This window comes from Manacus candei, unplaced genomic scaffold (assembly GCF_025592945.1).
Source record: "Manacus candei isolate 608988 ecotype Guabito, Panama unplaced genomic scaffold, ASM2559294v1 h1tg000089l, whole genome shotgun sequence".
In the NCBI taxonomy this organism is placed as follows: domain Eukaryota; kingdom Metazoa; phylum Chordata; class Aves; order Passeriformes; family Pipridae; genus Manacus; species Manacus candei.
This window is the reverse complement of record NW_026138137.1, coordinates 149,476-172,375: the sequence shown is the minus strand read 5'-3', so window position 1 is coordinate 172,375 and position 22,900 is coordinate 149,476. Positions and strand designations below refer to the sequence as shown.

General features: G+C 40.8%; 1 protein-coding gene across 1 annotated transcript in view; it reads right to left on the bottom strand.

Moving 5' to 3' along the window:
- Positions 1 to 22,900, bottom strand: part of ADARB2 (adenosine deaminase RNA specific B2 (inactive)) — a 109,269-nt gene that overhangs the window by 11,190 nt on the left and 75,179 nt on the right. Inside the window, exon 6 of the mRNA XM_051812899.1 lies at positions 9,803 to 9,971. Within this exon, the coding sequence (XP_051668859.1) occupies positions 9,803 to 9,971 (169 nt within the window). The remainder of the gene's footprint in view (positions 1 to 9,802; positions 9,972 to 22,900) is intronic.

Below are 22,900 nucleotides of genomic sequence, written 5' to 3'. Positions count from 1 at the left end.
CATGAATATATGAAGACATTCATAAGAATTAAATCCTGGCCCTGAATAGAGAAAAAGAAGGACTTACAATTTTAGGAAATTAATTTTTAACCAATAGTTTGACCTGATTTAAAATGTTTGGAGTGATGAATACGTCTCACCCTGTTGCTGTCTTAAAGGTGCAGCAGAGCAGTGGTGGAAACCTTGGGGCCTTCTGCCTGTTAATGACTGTGAGCTCCATGCTACTGGTGTTGGATTAGTTGCCAGAATGGTTCTGCATTTTAGTAGCCTATGATTTTTTACATCGAGCTAGACACAAATATGACAGCATGCTTGCTCTAAATTCTTCAGAGGACAGCTAATTGGTTAAAAAATGGAAAAATTAAAAAGGGGAAAGAAGTCATTTTGCAGTTATCTTCTTGGCAAACCTATTCAACTCAACCCATCTAAGAAGTTTTTCCCCGCCACACAAATGCTAACATGTTCTCTTACACTTGATAATATTTTTATGTAAGTCAAAACCAGTCAATCTGTTTGAATAGTTTTGAGTTCAGGAGTTCAAACTGAAAATGCTTCAGAAAATGTAGTTCTGGAGAGTGTATTTTGGCTCATTAAAAACCAAAACACCGGCAACATTTGGAACTCCGTAGCTGACTGAAGGAAAGGGTATGAGCTGCCTGCTATTTAAGGCATCATCCAGTGGCTGCCATGCTAAATAATGTGTTTAAAGCAGAATCTCCATCAGCAGCAAGCATTATGGTGCTAATTTCTTACATCATTGTTCTTTTCATTAATTAACATTTCTCAACCGTTAGTGCAATTATTGCAGTGCCTCTGTGCTGTATGTCTCTTTTCATGATTAATAAGGAGTCATTATATTTCCCTTTCCTGAAGCAGTCAATTAACACGGAATACTTTCCATTAATTACTGAATGTTTAAAACCAGCATGCTGTACCTGGAGAGCAATCTGCTCTAGGAACCTGTGACACCAATTGCTTTAAAAAGTTCTCTTTAAATTTTATTCCAAAAACACAAGCAATTTAGCTGGCTATATTAATTTGCCTCCGAAGCAGGGCTGTGAATGAGAAACATCTTTTAATCTCATGCAAGAAAAGGCAGCCATCTGGCTGCTGAGGATTTCAGAGTCAGACTCTCACTGTCTCCCTCTGTAAATGCAGGCCATTAAAGTAATGTGTTCATCTACATAAAACTCAAATGAAATATAAAAGGTAATATTTATATACAAACAATTTAGTCCCACAATTTAAACAGTCATTGGTTTTATGAAACATTTACTTTAGTCGATCAAATTTGCATAACTTCATTTTGGGGAAAAAAAGTGTGGTCATTTCTGCAATAACATCACTTTTAAAAGAAAGAACTAGTTGCCTCTTTGAATAAATATCTTATCATGATGCAAAATTAATAATGCAAGTTTAAGAAACAGAGTTAAATTCAGCTAACAGTACTATGCCTCCAACCAGTGTCTAAGGAGAGTAAAAAAATTAGACATATATCTTTGTCCAGATGGAAACTTGTAAGATATCAGTGTTGCTTTCAACATTTGACATTTTCTTAAAAAAAGCCTTGCATATTGGATTGAAGGAGAGAAAAGAAGCAACAAAACAGAAAAACAACATATGTTCAACAATATTGGGATTTTAGCAATATGCAAATCACAAGAAATCATCTGAGCTTTATTTACCAAAATATGGGACTGTGTTCAGATTATAAATTAGAAGGTTATAATGATTATTTAATTTAAATTCTTCACAAGGAACCTGCTTTTTCTTTAGACATATTTCTTTGCCTAATTCTGGGCATATTCATCCTAGTGTAAAAAGCCATTCAAATGTCAATGGAATTACATTGTTGGAAATCATAATATAAGCATGATCAGGTCACCCACTGGAAAGCATTCCATAAACATGAATTAATCCTTGTGGTGCTGCTGTAAGGTAAAGCCTCATTTTTAAGCCCTGAGGAATCAGGGCAGAAAGGCAGCATGATTTGCTGAAGTCTGCAAGAGTTATTGGCTTCTGGACAAAATAGTTGTTCCTTGAGACAATTCTGTTTTCCCATTCCAAAAGAAGGCACAGGCAGGTGCAGGGGGTGATGAAACTTCTGTATCACACACAGCGGGTTTTGACTCCAGGGTATAAGTTTGACTCCAAGATAAACTGGACAGAGGAGCCAGACTAAAAAAATGAGGAAGAAGAAATTTAACAAAGACTTCAGAGCACAAAAGCAAGTCGTACCTGATGGGTAGAATGTGGTGCACAAAGAGACTGTCCCAATACCAGACACCATCCCAAGGTTGGAAGGACAGAGAAATCAGGAAATGTGCTGACAGTGAGAAGGCAATATTTGATAGGGACTGCTTGCTGGGTCTTCTTGAGCTATGCCAAGGCTGATGTCCAGCACCAGCATGGTGGTGGTGTGAAAGGGGATGAGGGTGATGGCCACCTGTACAGTGGCCACTTCCCAGTTTAACACGGTGCTGGTTTAGCAGCATTCAGTCAGAGAAAAGGGATGAAGAAGCACAGAAAGAGCTTTGCTTCCAAATCTAGCCCAGGTTTGTCAAAGTGTTTAGACAGTTGCTTCTCTCTGGAAAGCAGCCCTGAGCATGTGCGAGTCCCACTAAGTCAGCACCAGTTCTAGGAAAGGTGAGATCCTGTGCTGAGCTGGCCAAAACCAGACCCCGGCACTGCTGCTGTTGTCCGTCAGAGCACAGTAGAAGCACATTAATGATGGGGGAAATTTTCAGTTTCTCATTCTACTGCTGTTCTGTGGATAAAAAGGCCTACCTTGGAGGGCAGCCAGTCCAGTATTGTGCGTAAACAATAGATTTTACTGACAAATATTTGGGGGAACGTCTTTTATAATCCTTTGTATTGTTCATCCCTTGACCAACACACGTGGCTGATGTCCTTTGATATATGAACAGCTATGGGATTTTTTATAGGTAGATGATAGAGAAAGGTCCATCTGAGCAACAATGAAACTATCAATAAGGATATTAATTTTGAAGGAGCTATTTCTCTGTAGTCTAATTTAGGTCCATGAAAGTAGCTGTGTTCCCATCTGTAACAAAGTACTCTCTTCAAATGTGGTTTTTCCAAATAAAATTATTATTCAAAGCAATGCAGTGTTACATTTTGGGTCCTCAATACATCAAAGTGACTTTTCTCGCTATGAGGAAATATGCTGGATCATTCTGAATTTTCCTAATTGTTCAAGATTTTAAGGGCTGTTTTCAAGGACACACATCTCTCTAATAACTTATATGCTATGTGCTTTGTAATAACCTTTCCAATAAAGTGAAAATCAACCCACTGCTCCCTTAGTCACAGATCTTATTAAAAAAACCCCAAATCTTCAGCAAGCTGGATCAATAAAACAGAATGTCTTCCCTTTTCACTCAAATAGGAGAGCTTTTTGTGCTTTAAATGGAAGGAAAGTATAGCCTTCCTTTTGTTCAAACAGTAGATATTACTGCACTGTTTACAAAGACAAAATCCCGCGTCCAGTTTTCAATATAGATAATCCTTGAATAAATATATTTTTGCCTGTTTGTCAATCACAGAAATGCCAGCGACAAGCTGGGAGGTGTCCCAGAGCAAGCAGACTTTCTTTAATTAAATGCCGTGCTCCCCAAATCCTGGATGCAGAGTGGGTGGGGGTGAGACCCCATAGAAGCCCCTCCCAGCTCCCATGTTCCTGACAGCTTGGGACCACCAGTGAGGTGTGCAGGGAAATGTGCCCCCACATCAGAACCACAGCAAAGCCTCCACATGCTGAATCTGTCTACGCCCCCTCCCTGGGATCAACAGAAATATGGATGATAAAAATTATGAGGAAGGGGTTTGGAGGCAAACCGGTGGGGGTGCAGAGGGCTGCAGCCTTCCTCAGGTCAGCATGTGGTTCCTTGCCCATTGCTGAGGCATGGTGTGACACCTGGAGTCCCTTTGGTGGTGTTTCTAGCATTGGTTTGCACATAGAGTTACTCAGAGCTGAAGGCTGACATGCTTCTGCCCTCAAACCCCTTCGAAACTGAGATGTGGAGAAATTCGCACAAGGCTTCAAAACATCTCAGGGAACTGTGTCCAGCTGAAGTGTTTCCTTGGGACCTTTGGAAACCTTGCCCATTAAAAAGCACTACTGATGAATTTCAAAGCTTATTTTGTTAAGGTTTTTTATAAAATACTTTTTTTTTTTTTTGGTCATTATTAAGAGCTTTAAGTCTTATCCACTTGGTGTGTTGTTAACCTCCTGTACCACAATTTCTATTACCAATATTTCAAGCTATGCTTCACACAACATAAATTGTTATTCAGGGTGGTCTGTGCTCAGCAGAACACCTGTGGTGTTCCTATTTATATGACCATTTAGCTATTATTGGTTTGGAAACTGGAACTAGTGCATTAGTTTTTGATCTGTATTTTAACAGTGGGTGGTTTATATATGTTTTCTGGAACATACCTTGTGGTGAAAGATTGAAATTGAACTCTCAGTCACATAGAAAGGGGTTAAGAGAGAAAATTACAAACTATGGGCACAAATCATCTCTAATTGAAGATCTAGCTGTGTTAATTGATTTTCATTTGCATTAATATGCAGCCTTTGAAGTAGCTTTTCTTAAGAGTTACCTTGTCAGGCTCAGCCTTCTGTTAACAATGGCTCTGGTCGACAGGCTAACACTAAAATAGATCTAAGAATGCCAATTTCTAACACTGACTTCTAGTCTTGCATTTTTATATGCTACATTTAAATACAGCTTAATGTACTCAACTCATAAAATGTTACTTCAGACTCCCACTGCTAACTCCTGAAACGGTGCCTTAAGGCTACATTACCTTGCCGTACTCTGAACATATTCTCAAGAAAAATTCCTTCCTATTCTCTAGCTTGTGGGTTCAAATAATCCACAAACCTTAGCCATGGGACATGGATAGACTGCTCATGCTGTAAGGCAAAGTTTGGAGGTCCATTGTTACTGTTTGTTTTGTTTTGTAGGTGAGCTATAATTTAGATGTTCAAGGTCTTATTTGACTTCCGGGCTTAATGTCACTTTTTTTTGTGTGGTATGAGGAAGTGGATGACCATTAACCTGGTGGCAAGAAAATACACAGTCTTTTAAAGGTGACCTTTTGAGAAGCGGTAGTAAGAGAACAATTTTAAGGCCGGAGCTTACAAAATAAACACTGAATCCTGGCTTTTATCTGCTGTATAAAGACAGTGTTTGGGAGGATAGTTCCCTTCAAATCCTGCAATACACAAAGCACATTCCTCAGCCCGCATGCTGTCAGGGGACTTTTGAAAGAGGACAAATGTCACTTTTCATGCATTTACAAATAAGTTTACACACTGCTAGTGTGTAAGATGCAAGTTTGCTGCACAGAAGGCTGGCCTCTCTCCAAAGTAAATACACCAGCTAGACATCCAGTGAATGTGAATGTGCTCTGCCCTGACCATAGCATGAGGTTGCCAGTCCCCTCGCTAAGGTCTATCAAGGAAGAAGGTTTGGGTAAGAGCAGTGCAATGCAGAACTCTGGGACACCAGACAAGAACTAATTTTTAGATTAATCCTTAGTGCTAAATACTTGCACCAAGATCCTCAAAATTATTTGCACACATGGTAGTGGAGTTGACGTGGTGACACGGAACCTGGAAATTCCTGTTTGTACCATGGGTCTGCTGTGCTGTGGAGGGCTGTAGTGGCCTTGTCTGTGTGCTCCCAGCACTTCTGCAATTCCCTACCAAACCACGGGCAATGGCAATCACTAAACCTTTCTGTGCAGCTATGCAGAGGAGAACCACTTGCTGTTTTGGGTTGCTTGACACTGGGAGAGGGAATTTCTCCAGTTTTCTGCATGGAAGAAGAAGGGACCCAGGTGCTGGTGATGAGATGAATAAACCCAATGAACATAGAAGAGCACAGAACAGGAAGGTTTATACAGAATGGAGATGTGTGCTGTCAAATTCAGGGCATGGTGGGCCTGGAGGATGAGCCATGGTGGAAGGAGACCAACCTGAAGCTCAGAAGTATTCCTCTGAGTTAGAGCACAAAGCATATGGAAGGGAAAATGGTTTCTCTACTCTATGACAGACTCTGAATTTCATCTACAAGCAGTCAAGAGGGGTGATGGAATTAGAAGAAGCTCATAGTTCTTTGATGTTTTGTCCAGTCTTTCATATTTCTTCTGATTTAGGAATAAGAAGTGGAGACATTTGGAAATTATTATTTTATATATGCAATCATTTGACTGTGTGAACTGTCACCTGCAAATCTGGCATACACATACACACTGTGTGCTGTGGGAAGCCAGCACGGCTGTGCAGCAGGGAGGAGAGGCTCAGAGATGGGCAGGCTTTGTGTATCTGGAGACTATGTCACTGAAGGGTACACAGAGAGCCAGTGTCCCTGAGACCCCAGGATGTGCTGCACGTGCCACCCCTGAAGCTGGCAGAAATCTGTGCACAAATCAGTCCTGAAAGTTTTGGAGGATCAGAGAAAGAATGTAGTGCTGCTGCTTCCTAGTGTTTGGTTATTGTGTTTAGATTGTTTAGATCTTCAAAGAGGATCTGAGCTCTAGAGACGTCTATTTTTCCCCCCTAGATGCGTGTGCTTGTGTGTGTGGTATGCCTGTGCATATGAAAATTTTCCTTCAAACATTTGTCTGCTCCCAAATAGCAACTGCAGAGACTTCATCAGCAACAGCAGCATTAACCTTGCACTGACCTTCTAATAAGCAAGGTATGAACTGCTCCTGCGTCCATCCGTAGTGTGAGAGACGGAGATGAAAGGGGGTTTAATTTGGCCCATTGAATGGGTTTGTTGTCACAAAAAGCCTAAACTCCCCTAGGGCTGTAATGTCTCTGTTGACATAAAGATTTTAATATAGGTTATGATTAGCATCAAGAAAATGTTAAATGACATAAATTTACCCCCAGATAATAATTTTCAAAATTATTTTTCCTATGTTATTGCTGCTTTTTCACAAATGTATACATTACAGAGGAAAATGGAGGTCAAAGGTGTTAGCATAATTAATGAAATATGGGTCTAAAGAATGTGGTTTAATACTAAATTCTGTGGCACTGAGAGGCTGAACTCACTTCAGCTGCACTGTGAGACTCACAGCAGTTTTGAGTGCAAATCTGACTCTCTCTTAGGGTTGTTTAGGGATTCACAGAGCCCAAAATTTAATTTTACACATATAAATGCATAGGTTTTAAAGCCAGAAGAAACTACCAAGATCTAGTCTGACCTCCTTTATAATGCAGCCACAGAATTTCACCTTGGAATTCCCCGCCTGAGCCAAATAACATGACTATTCATGCCAGAAGGGTTTGTGCTTTAATTCAGTGAGAGAACAGGTATGATACCAGCCTGTATCAACAAAACCACAGAACACAAATAATGCATATCAAGCATCAAATTCTCTTGAACTCGTGGTGATAGTAATAAAAATTGCTAAATGTCTTTGAATAACAAATAAATCTGATTAAACTACTCTGTGATTATAGCTATCCTGTGAGCAAGAAAGAACATAAATTGTTAGATATGTGATTTATAGAATATTATTAGATTTTCTCAGTAACTCTCTATGTTCTTGGGTCTTTGATATTCTGATAGCAATGTCCTTTGCAAATAATGCAAAATGATGTATATTTTAGCAGCTACTGGCTAGATTCTCAAGAGGAAGCATTCTCTAATAGCCCAGTGCTCCTGAGGGACTTTTACAAGTAATAAAATCCAAAGTATACAAGCCAGATTTTTAGTCAAATCTCACTTATACAAACATGAATTTCAGCTTCAGAGATCTCTTTTTTTCTCATCGCAAGACAAACCCAGATGATGTGCAACCAGATTCCTTCATCCTGCAGACATTTGAAGAGTCAGCTACCTACGTGGTAGGGCAAATATTTGGTGTCTGAAGTGTGGCACAGAAGCCAACTATTGATCTCTTCAGTGGGGCAGGAGTGGGAAAAAGGTCACCCTTACAGGTGAGGATACTAATGGTAAAAAATTATCATAGATGGCATTTAATGTGGTAAACTGAAATTTCGGGTAAAGCATAATGCAGATGGCATATCCCCTCTTCTCAGCCTCTTTTTAACTGGCCCTTACTGGTGAGAGTAAACATTTGCTGTTAGAAGCAGGGAATAATAATAAGTCTTTTGGTTTAAGACAAATCCAAGCTCATTTGAATTACAGTGCAAATAAATAATAAAAATTGCAGTAATTTGTACAATTATGAAATAATAATGTTAATGATGAGAGCTGTGAGATTTTTTTTTTATCTTGCAAAATCTTTGTGCAGATTCTTTTTTTCTTCACAGCTTTAATACTGTTCAGATGTGCGGCAACAAGGAAAGGATTCACTGAAAGTTATTAGCAGATGTGCTTGGAGAAAACCCAGCTCCCGAGACTGTGCATTATTGTCACCATCCCCATCAATAGCAAATGTATTAGTGCTTGCAAAGCTCATATATAATTCACTAGCTAATGTAATTCAAAACCACAGAGAATGCAGTATTTCTGTTCTTGAACTTAAATTTGTTTAGTTTTTTGAGTCCATATGATTCTGAATTTGGAAAACCCAGCTGCACTTAAATCCAGCGCAGGACATCCACTGAATACAGTTTGGGTTTCCTGTTATCTCCTTATGAATAAATGAAAACATTACAGCAGAAGTAGCTCTTTATCCTTCATTTAAACATAACAGTTGTGATGATTACACTTAGCAGAGGGTGAATTTTGTGGTTGTGGTAGTATTTTCATTTGTTGGTTTGCTCCTACATTTTTATGCCAAAATGGCAGGCATTGCTAAGCCAGTAGACTAGTTTAGCTTCAGTAGGTCATCCAGTTAAAGCAAAGAGCAGAATTTATGCATTTGCATTAAACAAAAGATTTATACTTTTTTAAAATATTATGTTTATATTGGCCTTTAGTAATTGGGCCAAATTCTTGGCTTATATGATTTAACTGAATTCTTAGGCGTGATATTTCAGCAGAGAATTTGATCATAGCATTTACATTTTTATAGCTATAATTTGATATATTTTACATGTAGATCATGTAAACATCTATGGCTACTGCACTTAATATGTATATAATTATGAGCATAAGTATGCATGCATGTATAGATATATACTAATAGTGCAATAAGTAAGCATCCAGGAGCACACACTTTTATTTTGGTTTATGATAGCCATCATTTACCATTAGCTAACATCCTAAGTTGACAATGGTGAATGTATCTACATTTTATGTGCCACCATGGAATAATTATGAAATATTTATTGTATGGAAATTATTTACATAAATATGTGTTGTATTTACAGGACAGAACAGAAACTTGCAGAGGGGGCTGTGACATGAGAGTTCTGCAATGACATTTGAAATAATAGGAATATTCCTAGCAGCTTTTAGGACACTTTATCCAATTGGGTACAAACGAGCTACGTTCATCTGTGTGATGGTTGGTTTGCAAGTTTTGGGGTAAATGATCCAAGAAGAGCAGAGTTGGACGTATTTTATTTGCACAGTGAAATTCTATTGGCAAAAAAAGCTGCAAAGACAGTTTATATTTTTGTCACACTGTAATAAGCGACTAACGACCCACAGAGAATTTGGGAAAATGTCCTATTTACATTCCGTCCTGTTTATATGGTCTGTTTTTGCATACAAAGGAGGTTTTTGTTTCCACAGGGCTTGTCAGCACCTGCTAGATATTCCCCACCAGTCTCCACAGTCCTCTTTGGCATCAAACTTCATTTCCACGTGTAAAGACTTTTGCATTATGTGTCACGTACCTGGCGATTTTGTCTGTGCAGGACATGGTGATGAGCTGCTCTCCCAGCAACACCCCGTCCCACGTCTGAGCTGCGTTGTGACACCGGACAGGTATGGTTCCTTCCCCAGACTCGATCTTCGTTCGGAGGTGCCCACGGTATTTTCTCACTATGTGCTTGCTGCTGTTCACTGGGCAAAATAAACACAGGAGTGACAGCAATTAAATATTTTTTAGAGAGAACCTGAGAGACTGTGTTCATGCCATAGTTTGCATTTGCAGAACCACCCGTGGAGGTCCTTTAAATTGGATGCAAAATTAGATGAGATTACGGCCCATGAAAGCAGTACAGTGCAGAAAAGAAGGTGCTCCCTAGCATAGTTGTCTTTTCACATCAATTAAAACTTACACACAGCACACGCAGAGCTCACATTCCCCTTCTATTTCCCTTATATGTTTAAAAAGAACAGAGAAGCTTTGTTTTTTAAAGAATCAGTACAATTTCTTGGTTTAGGAGTGGTCTGTGATGGGGTAATATTTGGAAAAGCTTGGTTCAATGAGTGTCATCAAAGACTCAGCTGTATGATGCTGACCAGCCCAATACTCCACTGCGATAATCAGTGACATTTCCTGAATAATTTCAGAACTGAGGTTTTGATTTTTTATCACAAAATTTCTTTGAAAATTCTGAAAAGCTAAAGGTTTATACTCTGGATCAAAAGCAAATCAAAAGTTGCTAGTTATTCACTGCTCGCTGAAATACTTTCTGCAGTCTACCTGAAATGATGTACCCTCCTGCCTTGTGTCATACCTTTTATCACTTCAGTGATATTATATATTTGAGTGCAAGGCAGCTACCTCTGGGATGTCACAGGGCAGCTTATGCACTTGTCCTGCTCTGCAAGGAACTGAGTCCTGCAGATATGCAGTAAGTACAGAAGATAATGACATTTCAAAAGCACTTCACCTTCATTTTTATGAAAAGAGAAAAACTGAAGTTCATGATAAAAATCACTCTTACCCTCCTTACACTGCTACTTTACCCCTGGCTATTTGGATTTTAAGAGAACAGCAAGGAACAGTGAGGAAATTCAATGGGTCTGCTCACCACCTTAGCCTCAGAGGATTTCATTGGAGGACAACTTCTCCCTGAAGCAGACCTTTCAGTTTCCCTCTAGCCCAAAGGAAAATAATGCAAGACAGTACATGATGGCCTTTTCTGTGTGCTTGAGGAAAAGGAGATCTGCTTCTACAGACCTGAGGCTTTTACCCATATTTCCAGCCGTTCAGTGTATTTTTCCAGGTGTCTCTGTGCATGACCCCCAGCCACCCACTCCTTCCCTCTGTCATCTTTGTGCTGTCTTTGCTTTGTATGGCTATTGTCTGCGCTGTGAGCTCTGATGGAAGCAATGGATTGACTTTGGCTGCTGCCAATGGATGGTTTGCAAAAAGGGAATGGAAAAATAAATTGCTTCAGCCTGTTGGGATTAACAGAGGCAGCAAACATATGTAGAACAGCAGAGTCAGCTGTGACCTGCCAGCAGACGGGCAGCAGGGTACCCACCAGTTGATCATTGCCTCTTCACTTCCTTCCTGATTTTTTTAAATTTAAGATGGGGATGTGCGTGCCAGTAGGGGGCTGGACCAGATATCAAATAGATTGGTTGGCCATGGCCCAAACTGCTTTCCACCTAAACTCAGGCTCCATCATTTCCAAAATATTTGCAGATACTGTTTGTGCTGCTATGGGATCTGAGTTTGAGGAAGAGTTGTTGTTGCACTGCCATCTCCATCAGCAGCCATGTCCCAGTAGGGGATGTGGAGGGGCCTTGTGCCCAGCTGTCAGAGAGTACCTTACAAACTGAGACGTTGCAGTAACCACAAGACTTGAAGTATTGTGGATTTTCAAACTTCAGTTATGAGGTAAACTGGGAAGAACCAATGGGCAAATAAAAAAATCAGTAAGCAAAAATGCCAAAGTCTCACAAATGTCTTAGATCCCTCTACTCTCAAAATTCCTGGTTGTGCCAGCACTGTCAGGAAACCACTTTCATGGCCGTGTGTGTTGATCCTTTCTATATCCCTCTTGTCTGGGGTGCTTACTGCAGTATCATTCAGAGGATGCTCTTTGGACAGAATTAGCTATCTGGGAACTGGTCCATATTTTTCTTGAGACTCTGTGGGGAAACATTTTTTAAAAACTTGAAACAGTGGTGAGCAGCATTTTTTATTATTAAACTACAGAGTCTTCGAAAAGATAGCATGAAATTTGGGCAACAAAAGTAGAGAGTGATCACTTCTGCTTAGCAAACACATCTGGCTGAGCAAGAGTGAGAAATGTATAACACAACCACTTTGCCTTTGTCTGCACATCCTGCGAACCGATGGCAGGGCAGAGCTAGATCTCTGCCAGGGAAGCAGTGAAGAGTGACTCAAGAGGCTATTGCTGTTTTGTCTGGTAGAAAGTTTGACTTTAAGCAAATCAGTTCTCTTTTCCTAAGCTTTCCCACAGGTATAATGAAGATAATGATGCTTCCTTCTTATGCAAATTCATTTAAAGGTACTGCTCAACAACTATTTATGAAAAACAGATGCTATTCTTTCAGTAAAGATATACCACAGGAGTCTGCCTGCTGGAAATCTCCCAGGATAAAATGAATTTTTAGTGTTTCTTTCTCCATTTTTTTTAAAGAAAAGTATTTTCTCTTGTTACACTTTTCTGTCTCCATTTCCCATCTCTCTACATTCTTCTCACTTCCTCATTCCTGCTCTGACCCTCCCCTGTAGCTGCCTTGATGTCCTAGATTGCTCTCTTTTTTGGGCAGTTGATACACACACATTTCACATACATGAAAAAGGATATGTAACTGTTAGAGAATTCTACTCATTGCAGCATAATATGAGCAGCCCATCATTTACATAACTTTGATTTCACTATATAAATGTTACCTAAGTGAGGGGCAAAGCATCCCACAATATGCTGACAGAGATGAGGAACCAGTTCAGGAGAAGAAATAGCAGCAGCCCTGCAAAAAACTTTTGAGCACTTGGAGAATTTAAAGCCAAAGATTTTTGGGGAGAGGAATCTGAAAGACTTCTGTGAGTTTGATGGGGGGGTTTGCTTATTTAATTTTTCATTTGTCTACCTGTTCTTCTCAGTTTCTCTCAGGACCAAAGGAAGTATAAAAGCCAAAGTACTCCATGTATGGTGGTTCTTACAGCATTCTGGGCCTGGCCTGCAAGTACCAAAAACTGAACAATAAAGTTTTTAAAAGCATCAAGGAAGTGTGTGCAAGTGCACTGATCATCTCAGTTTCCGAATTATCATATTAACTCAGCCATGTGTCAAACTTTGCTCCCTGTCATGCACACTCTCCCCAGGGTGCATTCGAGCAGAGGGCGTAGGCTGATAGGATTCAGGCAGCTGTGGCCGGTGTCCACTCACCCCAGCATACACTTCCACAGTTCTGATAAGGGGTTTTAGCTGCTCAGCTGCTATTAAATTCAACAAATAGGGTGTGATTAAAACCTCGTGCAGTACCGCCTGTCTCAGGCTGCTCACATCTCTGAGATAGTTGGCATGCATGCTCCAAAAGATTATCTGTGGCATTTATATAAAACACTAATAACCCAAAGCTCTGAACACTTTCTGATTGCGAATGATTAAATAAATCCAGATCCGCAGTTGGAACACACTGAGTTCTTTTTTAGCGTGTTGTTAAGTAGCACAGGAAGATATAAATATTGAACAAAGGAAAAGATGAGGCTCTGTGAGTTTTGCACTGAAACTGCAGACAGAGTCCAGCACATAAGCTGCATGACAGCAGTAAAATATGCAGTCCACTTTCTGGCACAGCCTGCTATGGATAATTTTAAAGCAGTCTCAGAAATGTATTTATTTATGCATTTTAAAGTCACAAACTACAGCCTACTGCTGTTCTGCTGTTCAGTACGATCAAAGCATCAGTGACTATAAGCACTTCTGATCTTTGCTGTGCTGGTTCTCCAACTGCTTAATCTGAGCTAATTGCAGGGGAGAAGGTGTCTGTGGATACCACTTCAACCAGAACAAAATGTCAATTCAAGCCGGAATTGGAAAGGACAAATTTAAAAATCATTTGGAGTGGATTTACGATGTGTGCTACACTCAGATGTGGAAATTACTCCTGAGAGTTCCTAAGATAAAAAGGTGCTGGATTATTAATTATTGGATTAGAAATGTACACAGGTGCCTTGTATTTAAAATCAGTGAAACCCACTGATTTCAAGGCTCACCCCTTATTTTTGTATTTTCTCCAGGACCAGTTATGGCTTACATGGTAATGAAAAAAGCCACTCCATATTTATTATTTAGTTAAAGAGTGAAGAGGAAATGGAAGGTGATTAAACAGAATCACACTCTGTCTGAAATTTTGCATGACTGCCTCAGATGTTCATTTTCTGTTTCCCTGCTTCAATGGAGGCTGCTCTCTTCTCAGGAAGGAAGAAATAAAACAGCCTATCTTGCATTTTTTTTTTCCGTGGTTGACCCTCCATTCCTCAGCATGGTTTATAAAACATCCTTAGAGCAGTTTGAGATAGAGGGGTGGAAAGAAGAATGCTAACATCTGACTGCCTTTGTATTTTGGTGGTTATTAGAGATGCGCTTTCCTCAACCAGGTGCTGAATAAATGTACAATATTACTGTTTCTGGAGGTGTTGAAGTGAGAATCATGGCACAGCAAACACTTTGGATGTGTCTCCTCTGCTGGCAGGGCTGGCTGGTCAGATAAATCACTACTGTGCTGCGCTTAGTGACCAGCACAGAGCCAGCCTAAAATGCCATGGGCCAGGTTTGGAAGCAAGAAACTTTAGGGGTATTCTGAAAGAAGCCTGAATTTAAGGAAAAAAGAATAGTCAATCTCACAACATGCAAAGCTGAATTGTGGCTTCTGAGGGTAGGATTCATCACACTGAGGGCTGGACAGGGAAAAGCAGTGGCCTTGTCTGAGGGTCTGCAGAGCTGCCTCTGTGGTGAGTGCAGGGATGTGTCCTTCCCAGGAGGGAACACAAGCACCTGTCTTGCACAGGTTAAATGGGTTAAAACTATGTTGAGATGAATCCCTTAAAGTCTAGATGAGACTTTTAAATATAAACCATGAGGTCTATTGCATCTGAATGCAGTCCCAGGAGGGATTTGCCTGCTCCCAGAGTCATGTGCTGCCTACCATGTTATAGCAGAGTTCAGTTCGGATTGACATGTTGGACCTTATCATTAGGCCCTATATACAAATATAAATGCTGAATATATATTTCATCCGAGAATGTTACAAAACCTGGGACACCTGTAATTTTTTGAACTGAAATTAACAATTGAAATTGAACTTCTTTACCTTTTCTCTCCTTCCTGCATCTTTCCTTGCTGAAATACTGTCTTTTGACAGCAGTCCTTACCTTGATAAAATCTGCCATCTGATTAATGATGTTACCTTCGGCATATTATTCTTTCTCTTTATCTTCAATCTATTCTTAATCTTCAAATAACAGTTTTCACTCTTTCTACTTCTTCCATAATTTTTCATCTGCCAATAGTTTCAAGTGATGTACTGACAAGGTGTAAAAGCAAAAGCAATTTTTCCATTCATAGGTTATCAATATGTGGTATTTAATCCAGAAGAACCAATGAAGGGAAAAATTTGAGGTTTGAATCCAAAAGAACATAAAGGAAATGACTTCATTATTTGTCCTCATCTGTTTTAAGTACCTATTAATTAAATTATGATTTTTGGATTGAACTGTGGTGTTAGAGACAGTAACTGTAGGAAGGTGTAAGAATGCAATTCCAACATGTTAAAGTATGTCAGTGGTGTTTTTTATGAAAACTTTCCATTTTGGTCCATCAAAATACTTCCATATATGATCACTGAGGGGCAAAATTTCATCTGTTCAGATGACACAGCAATTTACAGTGAATTTTTATTATTTTTGTAGACTAATATGAAATTGTTGAAAGCTCATCCTAGGGAGAAGTGCCAAAATACCTTTATTGGGTTAACTGCTAGAGCAGAGAATGACACTTTAACACATGAAACCCATTTTACCACTGGACTAACTTCTAAGTAAGCCCTGGACTCCTAGCAAGATTTAATCACTTCAGGGGACAAAAAAAAAGATCTAAGAAATAGCTCAAAACATGTACCCTACAAATAGGTTTTCTATAATGTCTGTCTTTGAGGAATCCTGGGATTCAAATGTGAGTAACTAGTTAAAATTCACATTAAAAGCACGTGTTGGCAGCAAAGTCATGCACAGTTTCATATAAGAGTTATAAATAACTGTTCCAGGTAAGGAGGAATGAGCATACTGGGTCAGGCATCAGGGAGAACCTTCGTGCCACCCACAAATCCAGGCTGTGGACTCCAGCCTGCTCTGGAGTAGAAAAGCATTAATATGTTGAAGCCAAAAGTAGAAGATTTATCAGCGGAATTAAGATTCTGTGCATGTGGCAATCAAGGAAAGTGCAACTCAAACACTTCAAGATGATTATTTTTAATTACTAATTGCTCCTCTCATCTAAAATCAGATATGCCATGCCACTGCTTTGGAAGTGCAGCTGCTCCCACAGAGGAAAGTCTGGAGATCTGGCAAAGGGCTGCACAGGTGCTGTGAACTCTGTAATGGAGAAGACTTCTGCCTCTGAAGCTTTCACAAGCCCTGTCACCAGTCACAGAGGCACATTAGCTGGTCTCCACAAATGACCAGCTCATCTTTGACAGAGTAGAGAGATGCTGCTGGTTCCCAGGTCAGCAGCTAATCAAAGCCAGGGCAGTGGCTGGAGGCTCCATGTGGAGAGAGACATCCTGCATCAGTTGGAGGCCACAGGGGACCAGTTGTTCACCTGTGTCCTAAGCTATGCATTGCTGTATTTTTTTTTTGTTAATGAAAAATGTTTTCTCTTAAAGTTAGGCTTTATCTTTTAAAAATACTTTGTGTGAAAAATGTATCAAGATCACTGGAGTTGCCCATTTGGTGACAATTCTCTCCCCTGCCATGTTTTAATCAAAAAGTTTACACAAACATAAAGAGAATGTGTTATTCATCATAACCCTCTTTCTTTTATCAACAAAACATGCTGTTATTCATGTGGCTTTGGGATTTTGTTGTTGTTGTGAAATTGAAATCTTCAAGAGTGATTTAAGAAAAAAGTTGTGAAAGAAGTCAATGAAATATGAAACCAGAAAATGAACACCATGAGACAGAAACAACTTCAATCTGTCAATAATTTTCAGCCACCATATGGTTGGTATGAGTCTAGAGAGGCTGTGGTTCCTGATGCATCTAGTTGCATCTGATGATATATTCTAGTTCAGCTTCTGGAGGAGCTGTAGAGTCCTATGGTGTCTGGCTGAAGAAATTAAACCTAGTTCATCAGGAAATGGTCCCTGTTGGGCTTAAAAATCTATAGATTATAGTTACTAAATTATTCTGAATAATGTTATAATAGTGCTTAGAATATATAGTACTTTCCATTTCAATATTCTACTCTGAGCATTAATTACCCATTCTCAGAGCTGTGATAGCTGGATACCTTTTATTCCCATTTTAAAAGGATGGAAACAGAAATTACCAGGATGAGGTGAGTTGCTCAAGGCTGACTAGAGAAGGTAGCTAGCAGAGTCCTAGTTAGAATTAAATTGTTTGATGCTTTTATGCAGATGTCTTCAAATTTTTTTCCTAAGAATCTGAGAAATTCCCCAGGAGTCTAGGGACTTCCAGAAGTCTCACAGAGATCTTAACTGGACCTGGAGTTGCCTGAAAACCTTTATAAAACTCAGCTCATGAATTTTACCTGTGATTCCAGCTGAGTGGAAGGGTAAATTAGACTAAATTAGATCCGAGTGGGTGTAGTTTTTGCCTACAGAGATTTTTCTGCACTCTGGTTTGATATTTTCCACACAAAATATGTGCCTTCAGTAGGTGCATATCTGTAGCAGGCTATGGGATGTTGGGGGTGGAAAGGAGGAAGCCATATCCAGGAGCATGTTGTCTCTTTGTCCCTATTGCAGAGGACCTTGGAGAACCTCAGACACGACTATTCCTTGTCCTGGACAAATTCAGGGACAAAGAGAGTTTCTTAGTGAAATATTCTCTTATTATTCTGAAAACTTCTCAGGCATGGTCTTTTGCTGATTAATGTAGCCTTTTTATCACATCTGCACATTGCATCCAAATGCAGTGTTTTACAAAGCTGCAAAACCCATAACAAAGCAGAATCAATAAATACAGTGCAATGCCCTTTGGCGATTCAAGCATTCTGTTAAAATTAGGATCTGATTATAGCTGTGGAAACCTGTTTTTCTGAATCCTAGCAAACACATTTTGCTTTACATGAAAGCTTTTCTAAGATGTGGCCAGTGCTGGCTCTGAGCAATCCATACTTTTCAGCATATTCTTTCTCTTTTCCTACACTGACATATACTTCTAAAAATCTTATTTTCTACTTTAAAACTCCCCATGAAACAACAAAACCCAAATAAAGCAAAATCATCCAAGAATATCACAAGCAGAAGGATTTGGGACATTTTCAATGCATTGTCAAAGGCAAAGGGTTTTCTCATGATATGTCAGTTCTGACAAAGTTTTATAACAGAGACTGAAGAAAGGGAGCTGTCTAGCTCAGCTGATAGGGAATTCACTGATCCACGACTTGGGAGACACAGATTCAAGTTTTTATTTGATTCTAAGTGGCCTTGAATGAAAAAGCTCACCCTGAACTAGGCATGAGAAGAAATGAAATAGGGTTTTTCTACCCCTTGTTACTGTGCTGATGACCAGGAGACATGAAAGATGAGATCCCAATTTCACACAATTATTTTTTTAAAAAAAATTTACCTGAGAGGTTTTGATTTCTTTCCAGCCAGTCAGTATTTTGAGACCTGAAAATTGTCCATGAAGTGGTTATTTACTAGTCAGTTTTAGCAAAACTCCACTAAAAACCTAACTACCCAACCTAGTGGAGATTAATAATGGAATATAAAGCAAGAGCAACTTTCACAGGTTGATTAATTGGCACTGAAAGCTTCAGGACTTCTAATGTAGCAAAATGAGAGCCTCTTTCTGAGGTGTATTCCAGGCTCTAGCCTGGAATACCAACAAATAAAACTGTAAGTGCTTTCATAGCTCTCCTAAGCCTGGAGACTGCTGGTCTCTCTGTCAGGTTTAGGGGCTGGAGCTGACCCTAGTGACTGGCAAAAGGTTTATCAGGGTAGGCCATGTAGGGCCTCGGACCTCTCCTCTGGATTATCCAAACTGATGGGTTTTCCAGACCCTCTGGCACTGCTACTCTGAGCAATGAGTACATCTGAGCACTGAGATGCAACAGCTGCTGCTTCTGCAGCTTTCCCCTCAGGGGGCATCAGAAGGGCTGCAGGGTTCACAGCCAAGAGCTTGGCCCAGTCACCACCTCTATTCATTCTAGTACCCCTGACATGAATCTTTCCACCCTTTTCCATTCTCTATCTTCTCTGCAGCCCTCGATGAGCAGAGAGTGAGTAGGAGATGCTGGGGGAGGAAAAGCTTCTTGCAGTGCTGGAGATGGCTCAAACCAGTGCCTGCAGGTCCTGTGTGGGTGTTGTGCATTGGAAGAAGCAGAGGGGCTCCACTCATCTTGAAGAGTCCCCACACAGGCTTTATGTTGCTGTCTCTCGCCCACTTCCTTATCATAGCTGAACATCACAGACCCACCTTCCCTCAAACTTTTCCATCGTTGTTGTGGCCCTCCTGTTCCAGAGTCCCACTGATCCCTCTCAGCCACACTTCCTTCTCCTGAGATCCCTTTGTCCACCTTCCCCAGAAGAAGGCGGCTCCCCCGCAGTCCCAGTGTGGACTTATTTTAGATGCTGGGAAGAAATCTTTGAGCTTGGCTACATGCAGTACCACCTCCACACCTGGGAAGCCCTGAGCTAAATCCAACCATTGCTCAGACCCGCAGTGCTTGGGGGACAGAGGACCACTACATCCAGACTGGGCTCTGCTGTCCTCTTTGCCCATCCTCGCAGGAGCTCACTTCACCTCTGCTCCCAGCCACGATGTGATGATGTGTGTAAGTGGTGAAATGAATTCACCAGAGACTACTGTCCTGTGACCATTCTTTCCCTACCAAGTTAACTTGAGTGAAAGCAGTCACACTGAAAGAGCATTTCAGCAGCCTGGGAGGATTGAGTTAGAAAACAGAGCAATTACATATAAAACCAATGCCTGCTAACAGTCCTGAAAAGGGACACAGTCTCTTGACAGACCAGCTTGTAGTTAACTGTAGAATATAGTTTCATTCCCTTCTATTTACTTAGGAAAATTGAGGCTGTGTCAGCAGCACAAGCAGGAAGGGGCCATTGCTAACACAGATCTTGGTCTTAAAGGAGTCTGACAAAGGGTTTATACCTGAACCCAAACCTTTTGTATACATCCCAGTCCAGCCTTGATGAAGTGAAAGGACAATTTCCTTCCACTTTCTTTAAAACCAATTCCCTAGCCCCTGAAGTAATCCAACAGCCTCATGCTGTATCTGCAATTTCTGCAGCATCCTTTACATGACAAAGCAATCTGGGCTGACCGCAATAATTCATCCAGCACTAGGATTATTTCTCCCGAGGCAGTATTCAGCACTACAGCCTACAGTGTTGCATGCATTTTTTTTTAATTTCGTGTTACTTCTGGGCATGGCTCTCTGTGATAATTTTGTTCTGAGATCCCCCAAGGTATTGTTCTGCTCAGTCATATGAAAAATAGGAAAATAATGCACCTTCATCCCGGTTCCACAGACGGGCCATTCATCAGCATAAAATCAACTTTACAGCCTGGGAGGAAGGTGCTCCATGCAGTGAATAGCTACGAATTTCCAAGATGGTTTCCCAAGCTGCAGCAGGCCAACAGCTGTGACAGAGAGATGTGATACCCAGGAGCATTCGTACAATGGAAAAAAATAATAGTGTCCAAGTCCAAGGGATGACCTATGGTTACCCTTGATTTTTGCAACAGGGAAGTATATCAATCTGTTAGAACCTGATTTTTTTTGCAGTTACATATATCTAATTTCTTTTCAGCTCCCTAAGTTAACTAGATGGTTCTTCTTGAAATGCTTTTCCCCTTTACTATCTACTCATGAGAACATAATTTGTCCATTTAAACAAAATATGGGACTGACAAAAGGAAGGCAAAGATTTCTTTCCCTTGCAAATCCAGAGATTTTCAACAAACCCAATGGTTTTGGGAGTAATACTAGCTCAGTTGCTGCCATAAATATCCTCATTGTATTTCCATCCTGATAGCTGCCTACAGGACCCGGAATTCTGGGCTCTGGGGTTGACAGTCTCCTGACAGTTGTGGGAGATCATTTGTGTCCATCTCTTGGAGATGGACAGGCTGCTTAGATGGCCTCAGTTTGAATCTGGCCCTGTCCATCCAGTCTGCTCAGGCTATCTGATCTGAGGATCATACAGTGATGCAATTCTGGGTCAGCCCCATCTGAACACAGAGTGCTGACTTACTGGTGTGAGCAGGGTAACCCTTCAAGGCAGCCCTGGATTTGGGGGTTAACAGAGAGCATGTTTTCTGAGAATGGAATAGAAAATCCAGCAGCCGGGTCGCAAGCAGGGAAAGCACAGGTTTGCACAGTGAAAGCACACTTGAAATAGAGAGCACAAACTTGTTTTCCTGGGTACTCTTCAGCTTCCCAACTCTCTGAAAACCGCAGTGCACATCTCATCACATCACCTACTAAGGCAATGATCTGGCTCACGTGGTTGCAAGTGGATCCTGCTTAGATGAGAGCTCTGTCAAATGTGTGTGCATGAGAGCTTCAGCACAGCTGTAGGTTAATAGACAAGCAGGAGGAAGACCCCATGTGGAGCAGATGCAATGGTGTGTTTCAGACCTAAAGGGAGTGTGGGATAAAACAGGAGCTGGGCTATCAAGGAGTCAATGGTACAAGGCAATACAGCATGTTAGCAAGAGATAGAAAAGCAGCCCAGGGGAGAAGAACTGAGACAAGCCCTGGGGCAGACTCTGTTTGTCTCTTTGGCAATTCATGTAGTGAAAAAGAGAGAGTGCATCTCTAGAAAAAAGATGGACAATGAGGTAAAATCCTGCCAGAGAAGGAGGAGTGGGGAAGCAGAGGGTTTTTTAGCTCAGTTTTTCAAGCAATTCATTTTGCTTTTCAAGAGGCTTAAAAAAAGCCAGTGAGTCAAGAACCACTAAATTAGCTAGGAAGGTGCTTTAGCAAATCAAGGCCTTGATTATTCTGTGGCTTGACCTAGATTCAGGAGAAAGTGTAAAATATGCAACAAATACTACAGGGCTAGCTGCCCCCAGGGCTCCACCTCATGAGCTGGAGCATGTATGCTTTAATGGGAAACATCAGCCCCCTTAGAACCTTCAGGAAACCCGTGTTAACTTGGTGCCATGATACTGTCCTTGGAAGAAGTCAGAAATCCAGGAACACCTGGCTCAGATGTACACAAAGGGAGAAGGTACCAGAAAGGGAGATGTGCCAGGCTTTCTGTCCTGCAGCACTTAACTGAAGCAGGGGCAGAAGCTGAGTGTGTGAGAACACTGTGAACATGCTGCCTTTTTGCCATATAGCTGTGCTACGACCTTGAGGTTGACCTTGGAAAATGCTGAAAAAATTCTTGGGAAGGAGACTGACTGGAGAGAATGAGCCAGAACAAACCTGTAAAAACTCTCACAACTGTCTGAAACTCCTCTGGCATTTCCCAGCCTCCTATTCCCGCAACACCACCGACCCTGACTGGTCTCCTCTCCTGCTCTCACCAGCCAGCTCCTGCCCCTCTCCTCTCAACCTCCTCCCCTACTCTTTCAAATTGTGTATTCTTTCAAAGCTTTGACTTCACTTGGTTCCCCCTGTAACTTTTTCCAACCTCCTGACTTGCAGGCACCAAAAAAGAGATATAAAACCCCTCCATGCTCATAGCAGCCCTGTTCCAATTGGATTTTGCCTCTCTTTTAGAGCTGCCTCAGGAGGTATTAACAAACGAGTCATCTTACTGACAGATCCAAGAAGGCCATCTCTGCAAACCAAAGTGAGATTTAACCTCTTTGTTCCTAATCTCCTATCTTCCTGCAT